The sequence below is a fragment of the Pelodiscus sinensis genome, chromosome 9, assembly GCF_049634645.1.
Source record: "Pelodiscus sinensis isolate JC-2024 chromosome 9, ASM4963464v1, whole genome shotgun sequence".
In the NCBI taxonomy this organism is placed as follows: domain Eukaryota; kingdom Metazoa; phylum Chordata; order Testudines; family Trionychidae; genus Pelodiscus; species Pelodiscus sinensis.
Window position 1 is genome coordinate 19364653 of NC_134719.1, and position 22641 is coordinate 19387293.

Here is a 22641-nt window from a genome sequence, read left to right on the forward strand (position 1 = left end):
TCTGAAATTAACATGCCTCTTCCGGAAAAGGGGCCAGTGTAGACGTAGCCTCATTGTATGAGGAATAAGGGAAGTTGAAGGAAGAATGCTCTATTTCGAAATAAGTGCTTTGTAGATGCTGCCAATTTCGAAATAAGCTACATAATAACATAGCTCAATTTGCATAGCTTATTTCAAGTTAAGCCCAGCTGTGCAGACACACCCTTAGCGATTCCTGCTGCTTTCATTTAAGGACTGCCTGAAACCTTTAAAAACTCCTCCTCCGGTGACAGAGTGGAGGAGAAACAAGCTGCTGCAGGTTTAGAGGCAGCAAGGAGAAAGGCTGCTGCTGGGTGGTTGGGTGCTCTCCCCTTCCTACAGAGGAAGCTATCAGTAATAGATTTAGGGGGGAAAGGGCACCCTCAGGGTCAATAACACGACCACCCACCCTCAGAGCGAGTGTGGGAAAAGGTATTTCCCTCTGCTTTGTGTTGGCATTGGTTTATTTTTGTTTTGTGGAGGGGTAACGCTTTCAATTTTCCCCACAGCTTGCCTGGAAAATACTGGGAAATAACACCCCAAGTGGGAGAATAAACACCCCAAGTGGGAGAGAAGTCAGAGTGGGTCTGACTTCTTCCCCCCACCGCCAGAGGAAGAAGCACTGAGCCGGAGGAGGTTTCTTGTCACAGTAATGCAATAATGAAGTAAGTCTCTCTCTACAGTCCAGAGTGTGATCAGTCCTAGAACAGAACATTCTGGTACCTCATTACCAGAACAACATTGACTAACAGGGGGATGTTCAGAGAAGAAAGATTACTGGAAGGAGTGACTTCAAAGAGAAGTATTAATAGCTTACGTAAGTGATGACAGTATGGTAACAGTCTAGAAATATTTGAATGTTTCCTGGAGAGAGAGGAGTAATTTATGCGGATACACTGAAATATAACTAGGGATAGGGGAGGCTATATTAAAATTAAAAAGGAAATATAGGTTGATAGAGGTCAAACTTGCAAGCGGTGTGTGGGATGGCTTAGAAGGAGCAGGTGGAAGCATGGTGACTTTGGATGTTTCCAAATTGTATTGGACAATGTGGCAATACAAAGAACAATAGTTTGTGTGGCAGGGAAATAGATGATGTATTGTTTCTTTTCTCACATTTGTGGGAGACGTAGCAAGAAATGCTCTTTCTTTCAGAGCTCTATTCTGCAAGGTGCAGAACACTGGCCTCAGTTTAGACAAGCACTTAAGAATGTGCTTAATTTTGAACATAAGCAATCCTACATATGATTAAATGCTCAACTGGTTTGGGGCCAGAATACTCAATATGTTACAGGAATCGAGCCCTTAACCCCACTGGAAGGGTATGGTTACTGAAGTTGCTCACCTTGAACTCAAGTTCCAGCTTTGAACTGCCCAGTGAATAGTGTTTCCCATCTGTGTGCCAGATAATTGCTAAAAGATGTACTGAACTCTGAAACATTTGTTTGCATAATCCTTTGTAGTGAAATAAAATGGTGCTCAGACACTCTGGTGATGAACACAGTAGAAATGCTTATAAACAACTATTTATTGATTTAATACTTTGTGAAGAGTTTTGCTTTAATCTTTCATGACTGTGTAGTGCCTCTTTTTTTGACAAGTTCAATATATTGTCAATAAAACATTCTCCATATAGGACATTTTAAAATAGTTGAATACAATAAAAGCCTTGAAAAGGGCAGGAGGGTGTGTACAGAGACCAGCACAATTCACAGCACTGCCTAATATATAAATAAAACCAAAAGATTTAATTACTTGAGCAAGTATTAATCTTTAAAAAGGTTAAAGAGATTTCATCTTAATTTCCAGTTTGAATTCTCTTTCCTTTCCTGTTGGACTCCAAAGCATGAAGCTGGATTCTGATACCATGACTTCTATAGTATTGTGCTACTCAGAATAATCATTTAAGCTAATGCAAATCCCCAGTGTTCTGATTTGGAAAAATTTTGCACCTACTTTCCAGTGATGCAAAGGACCACACACAGTGCCCTGTTGACAATCTGCCCAATATGAGCAGGGAGTCATAATCTGGTTCTTACATACAATTCATGGTTTTATATTTAGGAATGGCAGGAATCTTTGTTTTACAAATGGTAGAAAGACTAAGCTGGGAACAGCTATAATGCTTTCAGAGTTCTGCAAAGAAAAAATGTAGTATTCAGTAGACCATGTAGAAGTGTGTGCAGGGAAATTCACACCTAAAATGAAACTGGTGAAATTTGTATTTTCACAGTATATGTGGTCCAAAACTTGCACTGTTCACATAAGTTAGTGCTGTGACTTGTCAGCAATTTTGGTTTTTCTTTTAAACTAACGCTTCTTTTGGTTTTGGTAAACGGATGCAGTGACAAAGCTGAAAGTCATAGATTAATCTTTTAGGGTCGCTTGACTTTACACGGATCTTTCTCTAGGCATTCATTTGGATGGCTGTCCAGAGAGTATGTATGTTTTGAATTTCAAGCTAATCAAAAGGATATCATTATTAACAGTGCCCTCTTGTTGTCAGATCCTGCAAAGAGAAGCAAAGAAAAATATGCAAACACATTTTTTTTAAAGAGCTATATTTAGGTAGAAATTTACTAATATTTGAGAGAGGCTGTCTGTCTGTCCAAGAACTCCTCCTAAATGGTAAAAGCTAGGACAACCAAATTTGGTATACAGCTTCCTCTTATCATAACTTAAAGCAAGGTTAGGAGTTGGTTGTGCCAGGAAAATGGGATGTGCCTGGAATGGGAATGCTTCTCATAAAACCACACAGAAAAGACAGAATCACCAGGCAGGAGAAAGGGGCTGACTGTGGCCCCCATCTGGGACTGCCTGAGCCCCCAAGCCTCTCATCCCCCTTTACGAAGCTCCTCTCCCTCTCCCCATTCATACAGGGACATTGCTGGCTATTCCTGGTTGTGAGGGAGTGAGAAGAATGTGCACAGTTTTCTGCATTCCTCACTCTGGCTGGGGAGCTCAGGCTATGTCTACACTGCAGACAAAAATTTGAAAAAGATAACGCAAATTGGAAACCACAATTTGCATATCTTTTTCCACTTTTTCCCCTGAAAGAGGCCTTTCCGAAATTTGGCTCATCTACATGGGGCCAAATTTCAGAAAAAAACCTCCTCTTTTGGAACATCCCTTATTCCTCTCACAGAGGAATACAGGGATGCTGAAAAAACACGTTCACTTTTTTGGAAACTGTTCTGAAAAAAGCAGATGCGTTCCTTGGACGCGGCAGAGCTTTTCTAGGATAGCTCTCATGAACAAAAATTAATTGAGTTAAGGATCTGAGCAATGCTGGGTAAATCTTCTAGCTAACTATATTTCCTCTAGATTTTCCTTGAGGCTCTGTAGTTTGTCCTGGAAATATTACTGAGCAAGTGATTACAGAAAATTAACTCTTAAAAAGCTCTTTGGAACACACTGATAGTTTGAGAGAGAAGAAATTATGAAGCAAAGGGTTTCCAGTATAAGGGAAGAAAGAGAGTCACATGGGATTAAGTAAAGAACAAAAACTACTCTTAAAGCTTTCCTCTTACTGGAAAATACAGTGACAATAGCTTTGCCTTTGTGTCACTGCTCAGAGAAAGGAAAATATTAGGTGGAAGGGAATGTTTGAGCAAAATCCTTCCAGCCATTCTTACATTCTAATTTGGAGAGATAAATAAGTCTTTATTAACCTATGCTTTATTAACCTATCCCACATATTTTTTAAAGAAAGGGACTGTTCACCATAGCCTACTATATCCTTGAATGCTCTTTTTGGTTTTTAAACAGAATTTTGTGTTGGGTTAAGAGTTGTCCACTTATGTTGCTGTAATGCATTTCATAGTCAGCTTGAACTTGGGGAATACACAATTTTCAAAAGTTGTTTAAGAAGTAGAGAAGGCTGGAGTTTCCCTAATTGTTGTTTCTTAACCTGTCCTTTCCCATCTTGCTGTCAATGTGCCAGACTCTTTGCTGTTTAATTTTTTTTTTTTAAGTTTAAAAAACAGAAGTGTCTTTAAAGTGATTTAAGCAGCTCCAGTTGATGTTTAGCTTTTGGACTGTAAGGTATAGACTGTATTTGTACAGTATCTACCATAATAGGGTTTTAGTCCATGGCACTACCACGCTACAAATATAATCCTAACAAGGGGCATAATCCTCCACCCACAGAAGTCAAGGGAAAGTCTCTCCTGGGAGCAGAACCCATAGATTTGGTGAAGCTTCTGCAGAGACTTTAAAATAACAAGCTTAGCATAGACCATCCCCCAAAACCGGGGTGCTAGGGGGAAGAGTGGAAGGTAGGAGCCAAAGGGGGGGGGAGGGGCAGGACAGTCCTGAGCCATACAGCTGCTCCTGCAGGGCAGACTGGGGGAAGGTAGTTTAAAGATTGCGTTAATAAACACAAGCACCCAAGGGTGCTGAAACAATGGGGGAGGGGAGAGCCACTGAGCCAGAGCACAAATTATGCATGAGGCAAAGCACTGCAAAGCAAGGGGCACAGCCAGGGCTGGCCTTACCATGAGGTGAACTGAGGTGCCCACCTCAGATGCCAGGCTGGGGGGGGGGGGGAGGGGAAGGGGCACCACTAGGACCCAGAGAATTGAGACAGGGTTCAAAGTTTTGGCCCTGGGCACAGCCGCTCCTTCGTGCTTTTAGCGACACAGCCAGCGGGCCAAGTAAACAGGATTTCTCCGCATTCTTTGCCAACCCCCCCCCCCCCTCAGCCGCGTTTGCTTTGCAGGAGGGGAGCGCTGCTGGGCTGCGGCGCGCACTCGCCTTTGCCTCCTGCTCCGGGCTCAATTGCCAGGCTGGACAAACCCACCGGAGCGCGGCTGGCTTGGGCATGGAACCCAGCGGCGCGCCCCGCCCCGCCCTGCGGCCAGCCCTGCCCGTGGGCGCTGCGGGGCAGCGAGGTGCGGGGGCTGCCGAAGCACCGAGCTGGCCTTGCGGCGCGGGCTGCCCAGAACCCGGGCAGGCTGCGGGGCGCGCGGGCCGGGGGAGCAGGAAAGCCCCGCTCGGCTGAGCCCGGCCCTTCCCCGCGCTCCGGAGCCGCCGCCAGCGCCGCCGCTCGGGCCCTGCGGCCAGGCTGGGACCGGAAAGGCCGCCGGGGGCGTGGGGACGGGGCGGGCGGAGCGCTGTCCTAGCCCGGCTGGTGCTGCGCGGCGCACGCGGCTCCCCGCGCGCAGGGCGGCACAAGCCGTGCACGGAGGTGAGTGAGTGGTCCCCGAGCTGTGCGGGGGGGGTTGCAGCCTCTTCCCTGGGCAAGGGGCCCCTCACTTAGGGGGTGGGGCTGTGCCCCCCCAACTGCACGCCGCTCGGTGCAACCATGCATGGGGGACTCCACGTCCTGGGTGTCTAGGGGGGCCTGGAGGGAGCAACACACCTACAGGCTGGGCGCTGAGGGTTCTGGGGGTGGGGGGAGGTCAGACTTTATGCCACCTCTCTGGTGTCCACGTTCCCTCTGATTCCTAGCTGAACAGGAAAAGCTGTGCCACCCCAGACACTGCCAGTGCTCGTCCTCAGCCGGCATCCTCCCTCGTGCAAGGACGTGTCATGTTGCCTCAGTCATGGAGCGGGAGCTGGCCTTCACTAGGAACCCTGTCCCGGTGACTGCAGCCACGTCCGTGAACCCAGGTAAGTCTAGTCAGTGACCAGAGAAGTGTCTTATCCACAGGAGTTAGAGGTGGAAAGGCCCAGCTGGATCAGCATCCTGTTTTCAAGTTAGCTGAGAAGGTTTAGTAAGGGATTGGTAGGAAAACAGTTGGTAACAAACTGCAGTTCATCTGCATACACACCTTTACTCTTAGAAAGTGCTCACAAACATTTTTGGGATAGTGGACCACAGGTTGAAATGCCTGATCTCATTACAGCTTTTGCTTGACAGTGTGGAATATTAAGTACTGATGCTAAACCCACACTGAATGCTATTACAAGTGATTCAATAGCTCACTTCTATTAAAAAGGTAGGATCTCCTTCCTTAGTATGCATTATTTTAAATAAGTTTTTGCAAGCCGTTTATACATAGGAGACTAAGATACCACTAGTACTTAATGGGCTCAGTCCTGGTCCACTTGAAGCCAACAGGAGCTGTGCTGTTGACTTCAGTAGGAGGATCAAGCCCAAAGTGATTATATTAAATATGCAAAATACTTTAACCATTATTATTTGTATTACCATCACACCTAGAACTGCAGGCACAAAAATCCCAGCATAGTCAAAACAAAGAGACCGTCTAAGCCCCAAAGAGCCTTTGCATAACTATTGTTAAATAGAAAAATTAATAATCATTGGAATGGTTTCCAATGAAGTTGTCACTCAATTGACAGTGTAGACAAACTTTATAACAGCAGGCAGGCTTTGTCACAGGACCTAATGCCATTACCAGCTTCAGCCGCTCCAAGTCCCCAGCACTCGCCACCGAACCATTATACCCTGTAATGGGTTCTGCTGTCAGTAATCCAAATGAAATTATTAATGTAATATTTTGAATGAAAGCGCTACCTTCAAAACAGTTGGAGTTTTTTAAGACCATATAATTGTATTAAATAAGTTTGGGTATTTTTTAAAAAGTCATTTAAAGTATGTTTACCCAACAACAGAATGGCTAGGCAGTCATATAAACATTATATAGTTCCAGTCATTCTAACAGCTACATGCAGCTATGTTCAATCACACCTTTCTTTGCTCAATATTAAAGCCTGCCAATCTACAAAAAGCCAGGACATTCCATCAATGTTGCAACTCTGTGACTCCTAGTGATCTTATCTATACAATTTCTTCAGCAAAAGTGCAACTTCAATCATGCTACTATCAGCGTAAGCTCCATTATAGATTGGAAGCAGGTGGGTTTTTTTAAAGACCACCTACTTTGTTTGAGGATACAATAGTAAGCACTCCTATTTTTGGTGTCCATGTTAGTACCAGTGCTAGTGCTGAAACAAATATTTGATTTATTATACAGTCCCGTGTTGTCCATATGTTTTTATGATCCCAAAATAGTTTGTGATGTGTCATATGGCACATACACTAATGCATGCATACAAATGACTTCAATGCCACTGTAAAAAATGTTATACTGGAAAGACTTCTCAAGGTTTCTATATAATATGTATACAAAATATATGTAACTTGGTCAGTTCATTTTATAGTGCTTTCAGTGTCTAGAACTTAAGCAATAAGTAACTGACCAAAGAAGGGTATGATTAGAGGCTTTGATGGCACGTTGACTCAGGGTATGATTTTGCTGTCAGAAAGCGAACTGTCTGAAGGATGTTTACTGTTATGGGGCAATTTCAGTTTATTGGAAAACACACCATTTACTTGAAGCACATTAGTGCTGTGATTGCTCATCACTGTGGTAGCGGATTACTTACAGCAGTCACTGAAATCAAGAAAGTTTGTGCAGAAACTGAAGAATTTGATAGTGAGATTTAGGATTTCAGTTTGAGGGACTTATCATTACAGGTTTAAAAAGATACAGTCTGTATTGAGTATAATATTTTCAATACTTACATAACACTATGTATCAACTTCCCTCCCTCTTTCGTCCTTCGATACCTTTCAATAAAGGAAGAGTTCACATTTCCTCACCTCTCAAAAAAAATCTCTGAAAACAAACTTCATATTAACATAAAAATAAATTAGCAAAGACTGGTCTTTCCAGGACAGTGTCCCCCAAAATATCATAAAAAGGGATCAGGATTTACAGCATTTCTAACAGCACAAATACGTTTCATGATTTAATGCTTTACTTCAAACAGACATCTCAAGAGAAATGTTTGTGTTCACTATAACAGGTTTTAAGATTCACTCTACTGTAACATGCCTGATATGCCTTCACTCCTCCAATATGCACAGTGACATGCATAATTACAGGATAAAGATGATCAATTACTAATGCCAAACATTAAAATAGGGGAGAAATGGTCTTAATCTTTATTGAACTTGAAATATTTAAAAGGCACCTTCTGGGAATATTTCTGATCAAAGTTCAAATACTTCAACATGATCTATGGTTAAGTTGTGTTTAGTATGACCAGAACTAGTACAGGTTTGCAGTTGGACAGATATTAGTCATAATTATTTTTAAAAATAATCCTTTTGAAGTTTGATACTTAGATCTGTCTTTTTTTTTTTTTAAGTGTTTGATCCTACAGGGATTTTTTTTTAAGTGTAGAGTAGACTTTAACAGTTTGGAAGTCAATGTTTTTATCATACGTGCTGCTTTTCATTTTGGGGGGAGTGGGTGGATCAGAGAATTGCGGTATTGGTAACTTCTACAATTTTATTACAAATTTTGTATCATTTGGCATTTTCTGTACAGTTCCAGATCCTTGAGAGTCTCGGGTTTCTTTTTAAAAAAATTGTTTATGGCCCTCATGTTTGTTCAGAACAACCTAAAAAGATGAATCCTAAAGCCTCAAAAACCAGACAGCAAATAAAAACCATACCACATTTATCTTTAATAAGTAAGTGTTTGTGCCAGACTTGACTTATGATTTTCTTGGAGTCTGTGACATCATTTCCGAGGGGAATTCAGAGACTTTGACTTATAATTCATCCTTTGAATTTGGCATAAGTGAACTCATTGTCTCATTCTGGCATAGCATTTCCAGTAGTGGCTCTCTCAGGTTATGTCTAGACTGCAAGCCTCTTTCGAAAAAGAGCGTCTAGACTGCAAGCAGTACTTTAGAAAAAGCAAGCCGCTTTTTCAAAAGAAAGCAGCGAGTGAGTCTGGATGCTCTCTTTCTAAAAAGCCCTGTTGGCATTCAAGAACGCCTTTTTTCGAAAGAGCACTTTCGAAAAAAGGCGTTCTTCCTCGTGAAATGAGGTTTACCGCCGTCGAAAGAAAAGCCGCATTCTTTCGATTTAATTTCGAAAGAACGTGGCTGCAGTCTAGACGCAGGTGATGTTTTTTCGAAAAAAGGCTACTTTTTTCGAAAAAAACCCTGAGTCTGGACACAGCCTCAGTGGTGAGGCTGGACTATATTCTAACCCTGGAAGAGCTTGGAATACATTTGATAGGAAGCTTTCACTGCCTCTGCCCATCTGCTCTATGTATGGAAGACTACATCCTTTCAATGAGCATCATTCACTTTAGGGCCAGATTTTGGGTCACCCAAGAAAAGTCAACACACACACTTTGGAAAGGGCACCAACAGGGATAGAATCTTCCTGGGACATGTAAGCAGTACTACTACAACCCAGAGTCAGTGGTGGAAGACACTGTGCCCCTCCCCACTGTCTCATGGGTTTTCTAGCCAGTGGATCATGCGGTTTGCAGAACCACTTACTATTCTCTCTTTACTAGTCACCTAACTTGTTCACTAACTCCCTCTCCCCTGGGACTCCTACAGAGAAAGATGGCAGTTTAACTCTGTAGCACCCAGGGTTGCAAAATACCTTACCTGGCAGGTCGTCTTCCTTCTAGCAGTGCAGAGGTGGGGGACAGCCAATTGGTGCAGAGGCATGTGGATCGGACAAAGACTTCTCTTAGTGGAGAATTTATTGATAGAGATTCTCTAGGTTTTAGTCAGGAGGAGAGGATGAAAGAGGATAAAGCATGGGCCAAAGCAGATGAGAAACATTCACATACAAAAGAATCTGACATATCAGAAAAGGACAGACAAATAAACAGTGACAAGTTTTTAAAGTGCTTGTACACAAATGCTAGAAGTCTAAATAATAAGATGTGTAAACTAGAATGCCTCATGTTAAAGGAGGATGTTGATATAATAGGCAACACAGAAACCTGGTGGAGTGAGGACAATCAATGGGACACAATCATACCGGGGTACAAAATACATAGGAAAAAGCCAAAAAGGAGTTTAATAAACAGCTAACCTAAAACTCAAAAGGTAATAAAATGTTTAAGTACATTGGAAGCAGGAAGCCTGCTAAACAACCAGTAGGGCCCCTGGATGTTCGAGATACAAAATGAGCACTTAAAGACAATAAAGTCATTGTGGAGAAACTAAATGAATTCTTTGCTTCGGTCTTCACAGCTGAGGATGTTAGGGAGATTCCCAAACCTGACCCGTCCTTTGTAGGTGACAAATCTGAGGAATGGTCACAGATTGAAGTGTCATTAGAGGAGGTTTTGGAATTAAATTGATAAACTTAACAGTAACAAGTCATCGGGACTAGATGGCATTCACCCAAGAGTTCTGAAAACTCAAATGTGAAATTGTGGAACTATTAACTATGGTTTGTAATCTATCCTTTAAAACAGCGTCTGTAGCCAATGAATGGAAAATAATGTAACGCCAGTATTTAAAAAGGGCTCTAGATGCTATCCCGGTAATTACAGACTGGTAAGTCTAATGTCAGTATAGGGCAAATTAGTTGAAACAACAGTAAAGAATAAAATTGTCAGACACACAGAACATAATTTGTTGGGCAAAAGTCAATATGGTTTCTGTAAAGGGAAACCATATTTTACTAATCTGTTAGAGTTCTTTGAAGGGATCAACAACATGTAGACAAGGGAGATCCAGTCGATCTAGTGTACTTAGATTTCCAGAAAGCCTTTGACAAGGTCCTTCACCAAAGGCTCTTACGTAAATTAAGTTGTCATGGGATAAGAGGGAAGATCCTTTCATGGATTGAGAACTGGTTAAAAGACAGGAAACAAAGGGTAGGAATGATGGTACATTTTCAGAATAGAGAGGTGTAACTAGTGGTGTTCCCCAAGGGTCAGTTAAGACCAATCCTATTCAACTTATTCATAAATGATCTGGAGAAAGGGGTAAACAGCAAGGAGGCAAAGTTTGCTGATGATACTAAACTGTTCAAGATAGTTAAGAACAAAGCTAAGTGATTGGGTAACAAAATGGCAAATTAAATTTAATGTGGATAAATGTAAAGTAATGCACATTGGAAGAAATAACCCCAACTATACATATAATAAGATGGGGGCTAATTTAGCTACAACTAATCAGGAAAGAGATCTTGGAGTCATCGTGGATAGTTTTCTGAAGACATCCACTCAGTGTACAGCGGCAAACAGGCTGTTAGGAATCATTAAAAAAAAGCAAACAGGATGTTAGGAATCATTAAAAAAAGGGATAGAGAATAAGACGGAGAATATCTTATTGCCCTTATATAAATCTATGGTACGCCCACAACTTGAATACAGGCAGTCCCCGGGTTACACGGATCCGACTTACATCGGATCCCTACTTACAAACGGGGTGAGGCAACCCCGCACTAGCTGCTTCCCCCCAGCAGACCAGGGAGATGCAAAGCTAGCGGCCCCCCCACCCCAGCAGACCAGGAAGACGCAGAGCAGCTTTTCTCAGCAGACACCTCAGCTTGAGAATAAAGGACTGAGGGAAGTGAGGTGTGGGAGAATAAAACTGAGCTCTGGAGAAATGTTTGGCTAGAGTTTGCCCTACAATATGTACCAGTTCCAACTTACATACAAATTCAACTTAAGAACAAACCTACAGTCCCGATCTTGTACGTAACCCAGGGACTGCCTGTACTGTGTACAGATGTGGTCTCCTCATCTCAAAAAAGATATACTGGCATTAGAAAAGGTTCAGAGAAGGGCAACTAAAATGATTAGGGGTTTGGAATGGGTCCCATATGAGGAGAGATTAAAGAGACTAGGACTTTTCAGCTTGGAAAAGAGAAGACTAAGGAAGGATATAATATATAAAATCATGAGTGGTGAGGAGAAAGTGAATAGGGAAAAGTTATTTATCTGTTCCCATAATATAAGAACTAAGGGCCACCAAATGAAACTAAAGAAATAAAAGGAAGTTCTTCTTCACACAGCGCATAGTCAATCTGTGGAACTCCTTGTCTGAGGAGGTTGTGAAGGCTAGGACTATAACAGGGTTTAAAAGAGAACTAGATAAATTCATTGAGGTTACGCTATTAGCCAGGATGGGTAAGGAATGATGTCCCTAGCCTCTGTTTGTCAGAGGGTGGAGATGGATGGCAGGAGAGAGAGATTGCTTAATCATTGCCTGTTTGGTTCACTCCCTCTGGGGCACCTGGCATTGGCCACTGTCGGCAGACAGGTGCTGGGCTGGATGGACCTTTGGTCTGACCCAGTATGGCTGTTCTTATGTTCTTAAGGACTAAAATAGGGCAGAACTCCAGGGAGCTGGGGAATGTTACTCTTAAGATAAAAAAATAGATGACTATCCCTGACCAGAAATACAAAGTAGTGGAAGAAAGAGCAGGAGAGTATGAATCAAAGCCCTTGCTTTACACAGGGTCTAATCACAGTCTTTCCTTGTGGTTCCTAACCATAAACACTACAATGGCTAACACTTGCAGTAATGCTACTCTCCACATAGCACTTTCAGACTGCAGGACGGGTAAAGAAGGGTGATGAGGAACAGAAGCATTTACTATGTCCTTTTAAAGTGCTGTAGAATGAAGCACACTTAGTCCCTATGTTTACATGAATACCAGGCCTGCCAGAAGCAAATCACTAAGCTCTCTAGCCAGGGCTCCCAGTAAGCCTAATTCTGGGGGCAGTAGAGAGAGAGCCATACTGTATCCCTGCATATGAAAGGAATTTTTTGTATTAAATATTGCAGCAAGCACCAACTTACAGATGTAACATTCCAAAATGTTGACTTTTATTTTTAAAAACAGGGAAAAGGCATTCATGTCACATTAGAGATCAAAATGTTCTCCATGTGGATTATGCATGTGGCAATGTGGTGTGTGGTACAAGCAGTAACGGGTAAGTGTTTAATTTTTAAACAAACTTTGCTTAGAAAATCTTCAGCAGTCTAATTTATTTCTCCTTCTGTCTGAGGCTGCGTCTACACTGCAAGGTTTTTGTGTAAAAACCTGTGGAGCATCCACACTACAAATGTGCTTTTGTGCAAGGAAATCAAGAATAAAATAGCAGAACAGAGGGCTTTTTCTGCCGTAGGTAAGCCTCCTTTTACGAGGCATAACTCCCTTTTGCGCAAGAGTTCTTGCACAAGAAGGCAAGTGTGGATGCTCCAGAGGGAAAAAAGCACAGGTGCTCTGATGGCCACTCTGTGACTGGCCATCAGAGCTTTCTTGTGCAAGAGCGTCCATGCAGTGTGGACAATCTCTTGCACAAAAGCACATTGCTTTTGAGATGTGCTTTGAGGTATGGACGTGCTCTTTTCTCAAGTAGCTTTTGTGCAAAAACTCTTGCGCAAAAGGCTTCTTATACAAGAAGCAGGTAGTGTAGACGTAGCCTGAGTGTTTTGAGAAAATGCCTTCCTTGTATTTAAGTTGCAGAGCATCACACTATTGTAATTCTGATGTCTACCTTAGTAATTTTCTTATAAAAATTCATTTTCAGTTAATTGGATAATGCTGTTAAGAATAGTGGCTCTGACTCTCTATTGCCTTGTCACTTACAACTGTTCAGAGGATATATGATGCTGTTGTTCCGAATTGGGAGCTTTTTGCACCCACACTATACAACTATAAACAAACCTACAACGTGCAAAAAATGGAGGATCAAGCTTTGTGTTTATTGAATCCAGAGCCAAATAGTGCAAAAGATAAGAGCCACGCATCCATTGGCAACTTTATCTCTCTTTTGTTTATACTGCTTATAGCTAAAGTTTCACTTTTGCTTGATGTGTGAATTTAAGGCTATATACAGGAAATAACTGCTAGTAAGTTTTTTTTTTTTAATTTGAAGTTAGAAGTTTGCTCGGGTTACATGAGAGGAAACTTTCACAGACACTCCATTTCCAAATAGGCTGACTTGACTAGATCGAGAAATAAATAGAAATGCTGCTCCATCATTTTCCACTGCCAATGTCAGTTAATTATAAAATATTTAGTTTCCTTCTCTCATAGGTGTGTGTTGATTCAAAGGATCTTCTTAAGTAATATTAAATGTAAAGGCACCTCTATTTGAGCTGTGTGTTTTGCCTTCCTAGTCTTGCCCCAACACAGGAGCTATGAAAAGAAAAATAAGGAATGTCCCCCATGGTATTATTCAGAGGCAGTTTTACCATTCAGTAGATGCACGATATCTGTGAGTAACTGCATCTGTGGATGCAGATATGGATACACATTTTGTATCCACACAGAACTTTAATGATTGCTGGCATTTCACTATTTCTGCATAGTGTTTTTTTGTTGAGAGAGAAGATAAATAAAGTTTTATCAGGTGCTTCCTTGGCTTGTTTTATCCATTAAGAAAATAGTTAGGCTTTCTTTCATTATGTCTCTTAAACCAAGGGACGTTACTGCCATGCACAAGTCATTATCCAAAGTCCTAATTTACTACTATTAAAGGATTCACCTTTGCCTTGTGAAGTACTCTATACTCAACACCCTTCATTTTCAGTTTTTAACAGTTTATTCTTTAACAGGTTTTCCCCTCCAAAATTCCCAAATAGAAAAGCTATTGGGGGGAGCCAACTTTGATGCAAGTTTTAGATCACTCAAATACATGAAAATACTGATTATATTAAGAAAATTCAATACACTACTGTAGGCAGATGTATTTGTGTTAATAATCAATTAATCTGAATTTAAATGTGAGACTGATCCAGTAAGGTAGTGTACTGAAGGAAGCGTGCACACCATACTCTCTTCATCAGTGCTCAAGTTGATTTTTTGCACCACTTTTCACACTTTAAAAAGATTTCTAATAAATACTGATACAGTTCTGGAAAACTTCAAAAAAAATTAAAACCAACAAAGGATTTTGCGTACTCTATGAAGGGATAATGTAATTATATATAATGTTTGTTTCCCCCATTGTATTGTAGAAAGTTGTGATAAAGGAGACATGATTGCTAGCACAGATTCTGTGGTCCTTCCTGGATCAAACATTACCTTCTCGTGCCGGCTAAAACAGGGTGAACGATGCAAGGAGCTAATTTTCAATAGTTCTGAAATGGTTCTTACATATGGAAGACACACATTTATTTGCAAATGTAAATCGAATGAAAAACTCATCTGCGGAGTTGACATCTATGTTGGAAGTAAGGAGAAGCTATTTTCTATTCTAATACTTTCTTCCTAGAGTATCAGCTGTGATGTGCCTCCGAGAAGCACATCACAAAGTAGTAGCAGGATAACTACTTCAGCAAGTCCATTAGGTGATGGATAGGTTATTTTAGTCAGAATGAATTATTTACACTGGCCCAGATTTATTCATCGAGGTACTCAATCACTGATCTCCTCACATGCATGTATGGGTATCCACCACTGTAATATCATATGCTTTACTTTGGGGAGGGAGTGGACACATGGATTGCCAGCCCACTGTATACACATTGATTATCATTGCTCTTGTAAAATATTACACAAGCCTTTATAAAGTGTGTGTCTCTTCAAGTCTCTTCAGTGGAATGCCCCTTTTAGGGTATGTCTAGACTAATTGCTCTGTCGCCAGAACCATGTAGATTAGTTTATTAGACATACCCAAATGAAGCGGCGATTTAAATAATCACCGCTTCATTTAAATTAAAATGGCTGCCACGCTGTGCCGATCAGCAGTTTGGCGGCACAGCGCTATAGTCTGGACGCTCCACGGTCGACATCAAAGGCATTTGTTGACCTCCCTGGTATGCCTCGTGGGATGAGATTTACCAGGGAGGTCAACAAATGCCTTTGATGTCGACCACGGAGCGTCCAGACTACAGCGCTGTGCCGCCAAACAGCTGATTGGCACAGCGCATCAGCCATTTTAATTTAAATGAAGAGGTGATTATTTAAATCACCGCTTCATTTGGGTATGTAAACTAATCTACATGGCTCTGGCGACAGATCCATATAGTCTAGACATACCCTTAGTGTGACGGAGGCAGAAGAGTTGAAGGTCATGGTAGCTGGAAAAATCCCTAACAAGATTGCTCCTGTGGAGGATGCAGGGTTCCCCTGAAGGAAAATGCATATACTAGACATGAGCCTAGAACAGATCTGCTGGAGGCTAAATCTAAAGATTTGTGGGATGCGTTATGAACTCTCAGTAGTTCCCCTGTGAATCCTATTGTGAACAGGGAGCCGTAATGGGAATCCCACATAGTTTCTAGTAGCCTGTAGGAGCTAGTTCTTGTGAAGTGGGTTGGCTTGCATTTCTTTTGTCTCTTGTGAAAAAAACGCTTTTTAAGAGCAGTTGTCAGTTGCTGTAGGCAGGCTTTTAGGCCCCAAGTGTGTACAGAGTGTGCACATGGAGTCCCTGTATATCCATATGGACTTCACTTGGTCTCTGTGTAGTGGTAAGCCCATGCAAAAACAGTTTGCAGAAATTGAGGCTTTAGTTGGTTCTAAAAACTCAGTCCCCCATAAAAGAGCTAGCCAAAAGGAGAATCTGAACCCTGATCTCTTTGTTTTAAAAAAACGTGGGCAACAAAATAAAATGTAGTACTCATGTAGAAGAAGGTATCTTAATACCTCTGTTACCTGTTTTTACCTCAAATATTGACAAGAGTGTCTGTTAAGATCCTCCAGATCAGCCAAGAAATGTATCCTGCATTCAGTATGGAAGAGATGGGCATATTACTTGTACTTGGGATAAAGGAAGACCTACTCACATAGAAACTACATATGTGATACAGTAAGTAACTGATGGACAAGGGTTACAAACTGGATACAATTTTGTGATGGACAAGGTGCTTTTAAGCCTACAGATAAATAACTTGAAAACTTAAGATTTCTTTTTTTTAATTGAGCTGCCCCTGAAAAGTCAGGTTGCTTATGTTTAAGACCCTGCCATATCACAGATAGGATTTTAAAAATCCTATCTCATTATTTCCACTATTTAAATCTGAAATGTCAGTGTTGTGATTTATGAGGTTCTGTCCAGAAAGAAGAAAGCTGTTGGGTGGAGGTGGTGGGGGGGGGGGGGCATATCAAGGTTATTGTAGGGGAGATTGTGGGAGCACAACTTTGAAGGCAGAGCCACCACCAGCAGCAAAATTCAGAATTAAGAGTGGCATGGCATGCTGTTAACACCCTTACTTCTGTGTTGCTACTGGCAGAGCACCTCCTTCTGAGCTGGGTGCCAGGCCAACAACCACAGCTGTCCACCTACTCAGCTGTAAAGTCGATAAAGTAGTAAGGGTGGCAATACTGGTGATCCCTCCTAAAATAACGTTTCATTCCCTGCAACTCCCTTTTGGGTCAGAAGCTACAATTGGAGAAATGCTGGCCTTCCCCGTGAAATCTGTATTCCATAGGGTAAAAGCAAGCAAAGGGCCAGATTTCATGGTCTAAGATGTGTTTTTCATGGCCAAGAATTTGATAGGACCCCATTTATGTTTAAGCCATTTGATGAGAAGCACAAAGACGACAGTCTAGGACTCAGGTTCATGAAAGTGAGTCTAGTTGCATACAGAGCTTATTTAGCTCACTATTTTCTTGTAGAGGCTACACCACAATACCACAGCATATTCTGGACTAGGCAGGTAGAAAACTGTATCTTGTTTCTAGAAATGCTTGCCCCTTGAAGCTAGATGTTTAATACTTGGACCTATATTAGACAGCGGCGTAAGCTTTCCCCTTCTTGGGAAAACATTTACAAACTGTCCAGTGTCCTAATACAGGTCCAGGGCAGGTACTTCTTGGCTCTGTTATGGCATGATCTGAAGTACTTTTAGTAAGAGGCTCATAGTTTGTATCTTTGACATGGCACTCTGCTAGGCCATGTCTGCACTAGGAGATTATTTTGAATGTATTAGTTTGACTTTAGGTCACCTGATTTTACAAATTCAAAGTTCCATGTCCTCACTACGAGGAAAAATCCAATGTAGTCTGAGGCAGGCTCCATTATTCTACCTTGGACTCAGAGCCCCAGGAAGCACTCTGGAGAGCTGCAGGAAGCCTCCTGGATGCCGATTAGTTTGAATTAATGGCACCGGAGCATCCATGCTAATATTATTTTGGACTTACAGGTTCAGGAATAGCGTTATTCCTTATGAAAAGCAGTACTACAGAGTTCTAATTGTGCGGCCACTTATTCTGGAATAATGGGCTTGGTAGTGTGGACACATCACTTAAAAATTGACTTTGGGGGGCTTATTTCAGACTAAGGTCCTAGTGTAGACTTGGCCTAGAGAAACAGAGGGTGGCCATTGTTCAGAATGTATTACCCAAGTTTGCTGCTCAGACCCCAGGTAAGCTCCCTGCTATGATCCTATTGAGGACCCATAATATATACCTCCCTTGGAGTCTAGGTTTCCCTATATCCTGCTGTAGAAGCCCAGGGAGCTTATACTCATCCCACAAAGGCTGCCCACCTTGGTACTTAAAAGGAAGAGAACTACATCATTTAGGTCAAAATGTACAGGTGGTGAGAAACTCCTTAACAAAAACTCTCCTCCTCCTTGCCCCAAGTGGCCCTATTGAACCTGCCGTGGAGTTGGGGTATTTTATTTTTGTCCTTTGCAAAGACAGGCTCAGATGCTGCTTAAAAAGGCTTTGGACACCAATAAGGCATTTTGTCCTGCAAGGGCTCAATTGTGCTGTGCTCTCTTAGCCGGAATATCACTGGTGCTTGTATAAATAATGGAAATCTGCTATTGAGTGTCTAATTTGATAAGAGGATATGAAATTATAGACTATGAGGGAAGCACATCTCTCACTGTTGTAAAGCAGTATTGTTGTGTCTAGACTACATCCCTCTTTCGACAGAGGGTTGTAAATTAGACACTTTGAAATTGCAAATGAAGTGGGGATTTAAATATCCCACGCTTCATTTGCATAATCACGTAATGGCGCTCTTTCAAAAAAGGGCCATTTCGAAAGTAAAACCACAGTCTAGACACGGTTCTTTGGAAAATGGCAGGCTTTTTCGAAAGATCCTGTACTCCTCAAAGAGGGATGTAGTCTAGACACAGCCTATGATGTAGGTTATCCCTATTGTTACAAAAAGAACCCACTCAAATCCTTGCATCTTAGAAGGAATCCAGAAGTGTATAGTTTTGGGAATAATTTTGTTTAAAAAAAAATACCACATAACCTGTGCTATATTTTAGTAAATTTGTTTACTTTATAACCTTGCATTGCTTTGTGATTTTTAAACACTTGAGCAGCTACAGATAAACACTTCATCTACATGTACACCAGGTATATCTTTTCAAGCAGAACTGCCCATAAATTGGATGGTACAACTCCATATTAATAATATTTTGTTGTTCAAAGAAAATTGTTAGGGCCAGATTCTCAACTGGTATAATCTAGTATGACTTAATTGAAATAACTGGAGCTACACCAATCTATCATCTCAGGATTTGGCCCACAGAGTGTGTGTTGAAGATTTTAATTGCAGTTTTCTCTTTTGTCCTAGGCTAACAAATGAGACAGAATGCTTAAGTTTTTTTGAAGAAAATGTGGAAAATCCTAAATATGGCTCATTGAAGCTGACCAAGCTGAACTTTTATTCTAATTATACAGCTGTGGTTGCTGCCTCAAATAGACTAGGAAATGCTTCTTCCCTACCCTTCACTTTCATGTTCATAGACATAGGTAAGTGTTACTTATCTCTGAAATGAGCAGAGCTAGGGAGTTGGTAAGAAGATTGGAATATAGTATTAGATAAACTTTAGTGTACCAATTTCATGAGGTTGTCAAATGCACCTATAGTTTTGGATGTGAACTCTTAATGTAAAGTAACAGCAATCTAAATAAATAATGGGACCTAGTATACTTTACCTGAAATAAATATCCCATCATTATTTCTTACATAGCAGAACAATTTCTAATATTGCCTGTCTAACTGGCTTTTTCTTTTTTGTCTTTTCTGTTAGTGAAACCTCATTCTCCAACAGATATATTAGTGAAATTTGACAACTTTTCTGCAACAAATTGCACTGTCTTGTGGCAGGATCAGCAACAGACACAAAGCTGTAGACTAAGATATCGACCAGCTAACAATCACGTCTGGAATATGGTAATAATTCTTTCAAGAAAATAAAGGAAGTTGTTGGTTTGGTTTTGTTTAATTATTTTTACCAGATTTTATTTCTTCAGATTTGTTTCTCTTCTTGTTGGCATCAAATTTAAGATAATGCAGTGATTTATACCAGAATAAACTTAAATATAATTAAGCATCCATTTTAAACACCCTCTTTGATCTGAACTTTTCTCTATGTGAGGCCCTAATCCTGCAAAAACACACTCATGCACATAGTTTTATACACATGAATAGCCTCAGTGAAGTTAAATATTTGGGTCTTTTCAGAATCAAGGTCCTAGCGTCTGACACAGCTATCTGGTCAAAACACATATTAAGTAACTTGATGCACCTCAGCAAGATCCAGAAATTTCTACTCATACTTGTTGAGTTATAGGATATAAACATGAATTACCATGCTTGTTAAGATGAACCAAGACATCATCCAAATTCTATTGAAGGTAATAGAAGTCTCCTTTTATTTCACAGGAGCCAAGTCAAACCTCAAAATGAGCATATTAGGACTTCTTTTAAGTAGAAATCATATATAGTATTAAACAAACTCTTCCGTTCACATATTCAGTTATCTTCAGGTTGTTAACTTAGTGAGAGTTTTGTAGGAAAAAACTACAAAGCAGGATACTGAAAAAGTTTTGTAGTTCAGCATGTTGAGGTAATTGACAGTTAATCAAATATTCTAGTTAGTTCGGAGTTATACTTACCAATGGAAAGCTAATTTTCAAATATTTAGAATACAATAAAATGAAGTATAAAATAGTACATAGGTAGTTACCAGTCCAGTAGTAATATTGCACTGCAAAGTGGTTGGTTTCTTGAAGCACTTATTTGTAGTCAAGTAAATTTTTCTATACAATAGGATATTTTGCGATTCAACATATAACTATGGGTGGCACATGGCACACACCCAGATCACTAACTACACTTAAACACTAAAATTATACTGAATGTAATTTAATCTATTTGATTCAGAAAGCACTTTTATGCAAAAGAGGCAGAAGACAGTGGAGTACAGAATGTGCAGCTGCATAATTTCCTGGGCACCATACTAATCCCTGTTACTAGACTGAAGAGTTGTAGTGAGAGATACCAGAAATGACAGAGATTTCTAGTTGGTAAAGTGCTGGATATCAGAGCTTTTACTGTTTTCATTACATTTTTTGTTTGAAAGGGTTATTTAAGGTTGCACTGAATAAGTTTGCCATTAGTTGAAACATTGTCTTAAATTTCTTTTCCTGCATGAGGATAGCTGTTACTATAACCCACAAATCTATATTTCTGCAAGTAACTCCAGAACATGACAGTATTGGCTAACTGGGGTTTAGGTGCTCTAAACCTACAACAGCATTATATATTTGGGTTTATAGAACAGGGGTGGGCAATAATTTTATGGGAGGGTGGCAACTCCACGAATTTGGTAAGTTAAGGTCAAGATTCACTCTTTTCTTTTATATTAATGGAGGCGATGTGGGATGTGGGATGGAAGTTGGCTACAGGAGAGCGCTGTAGGTAGGGGATTTGGTTGTAGGAGGAGAGTCTGAGAAGGAGTTGTGACTAGGGGCAGGGACACAGAAGGGGATGCAGAAGGTTTGGGCCATGACCTGGGGCAGGAAGTTGGGGTGCAGGATGAGGAGCCAGCTGCAGATTCTAGCAGGGAGGTGCTTACTGTAGATGGCTCCTGATAGAAGCCCACTGGGACCCTTGGGCAGGCTCCCTGCCAGCTGTATTCCCCATGTGCTACTCAAAGAGCAGGCTGCTTGGGGCAGTGTGTGTGTGTGCATGTCTCTGTGCAGCGTGTCCCTTGCAGGGGTTGTCTCCGTGTGCGCTACATACACCTGCAAGCATGGCCCAGGCAGCTCCTATTGGCTAGTTTCCTTTTAGATTCTTAGAAGCTTTTATGTCCCCTCTCAGTCTTCTCTTTTTCAGACTAAACAAATTCCAATTCTTCCAATCTTCCCTCATAAGTTAAGTTTTCTAGTAAGGATGTAATAGTGTAGCAGATTAACCAATAAGCAAAAGGTTACAGGTTAATGCTATAGGGTATGTCTGGGCTGCACCCCTCTGCCAGCAGAGGGATGCAGCTTAGGCTGGGCAAAAGCGCTAACAAAGTGGGGATTTAAATATCCCATGCTTCATTAGCATAAAAGTGGTCACCGCTTTTTTTCTGGCACGGAGCTTTGTCAGAGAAAAGCGGCAGTCTAGAGGCTGATCTATTGCTAAAAAAGCCTTTTCCGATAGATCCGTTTTATGAGGCATAAGGGATCTATCCAAAAAGGCTTTCTTTAGCGATAGATCAGCCTCTAGACTGCTGCTTTTCCCTGACAAAGCTCCGTACCGGAAAAAAGCGTCAGCCATTTTTATGCTAATGAAGCATGGGATATTTAAATCCCCACTTCATTAGCAATTTCACCCAGCCTAATCTCTGTCATTGTCTCTCTGTCATTGTCTAAACCATTGATGAAAATATTGAACAGAACTGGATCCAGAACTGAACCCTGTGGGACCTCACTCATTATGCCCTTCCAGCATAACCATGAACCATTGATAACAATTGTCTGGCAATGGTTATTCAACCAGTTATGCACCCACCTTATAGTAGCTCCATCTAGGTTGTATTTCCCTAATTTATTAATGAGAAAATCATGGGGGACAGCATCAAAAGTCTTATTGAAGTCTAGATATACCACAACTATGCTTCTCTCTTATCCACAAGGCTTATGTGTGTGCTTAAGACCTAATGAAAAGGTCAGTTTTGATA

At 41.1% G+C, this 22641-nt stretch overlaps 1 protein-coding gene across 2 annotated transcripts in view; it reads left to right on the top strand.

Annotated features, from left to right (window-relative positions):
- Positions 1-4577: 4577 nt before the first annotated feature.
- Positions 4578-22641, top strand: part of IL12RB2 (interleukin 12 receptor subunit beta 2) — a 45106-nt gene continuing 27042 nt past the window's right edge. The window contains exons 1-7 of one of the 2 annotated variants that reach the window (XM_075936190.1): positions 4578-5206; positions 5470-5631; positions 12614-12704; positions 14737-14952; positions 16415-16529; positions 19260-19438; positions 19720-19862. In XM_075936190.1, coding sequence (XP_075792305.1) covers positions 12647-12704; positions 14737-14952; positions 16415-16529; positions 19260-19438; positions 19720-19862 — 711 coding nt within the window. In that variant the 5' untranslated portion in view covers positions 4578-5206; positions 5470-5631; positions 12614-12646. Of the gene's footprint in view, positions 5207-5380; positions 5632-12613; positions 12705-14736; positions 14953-16414; positions 16530-19259; positions 19439-19719; positions 19863-22641 lie in introns of those variants that run through there. The other variant, XM_006125020.4, reaches the window with a different exon arrangement.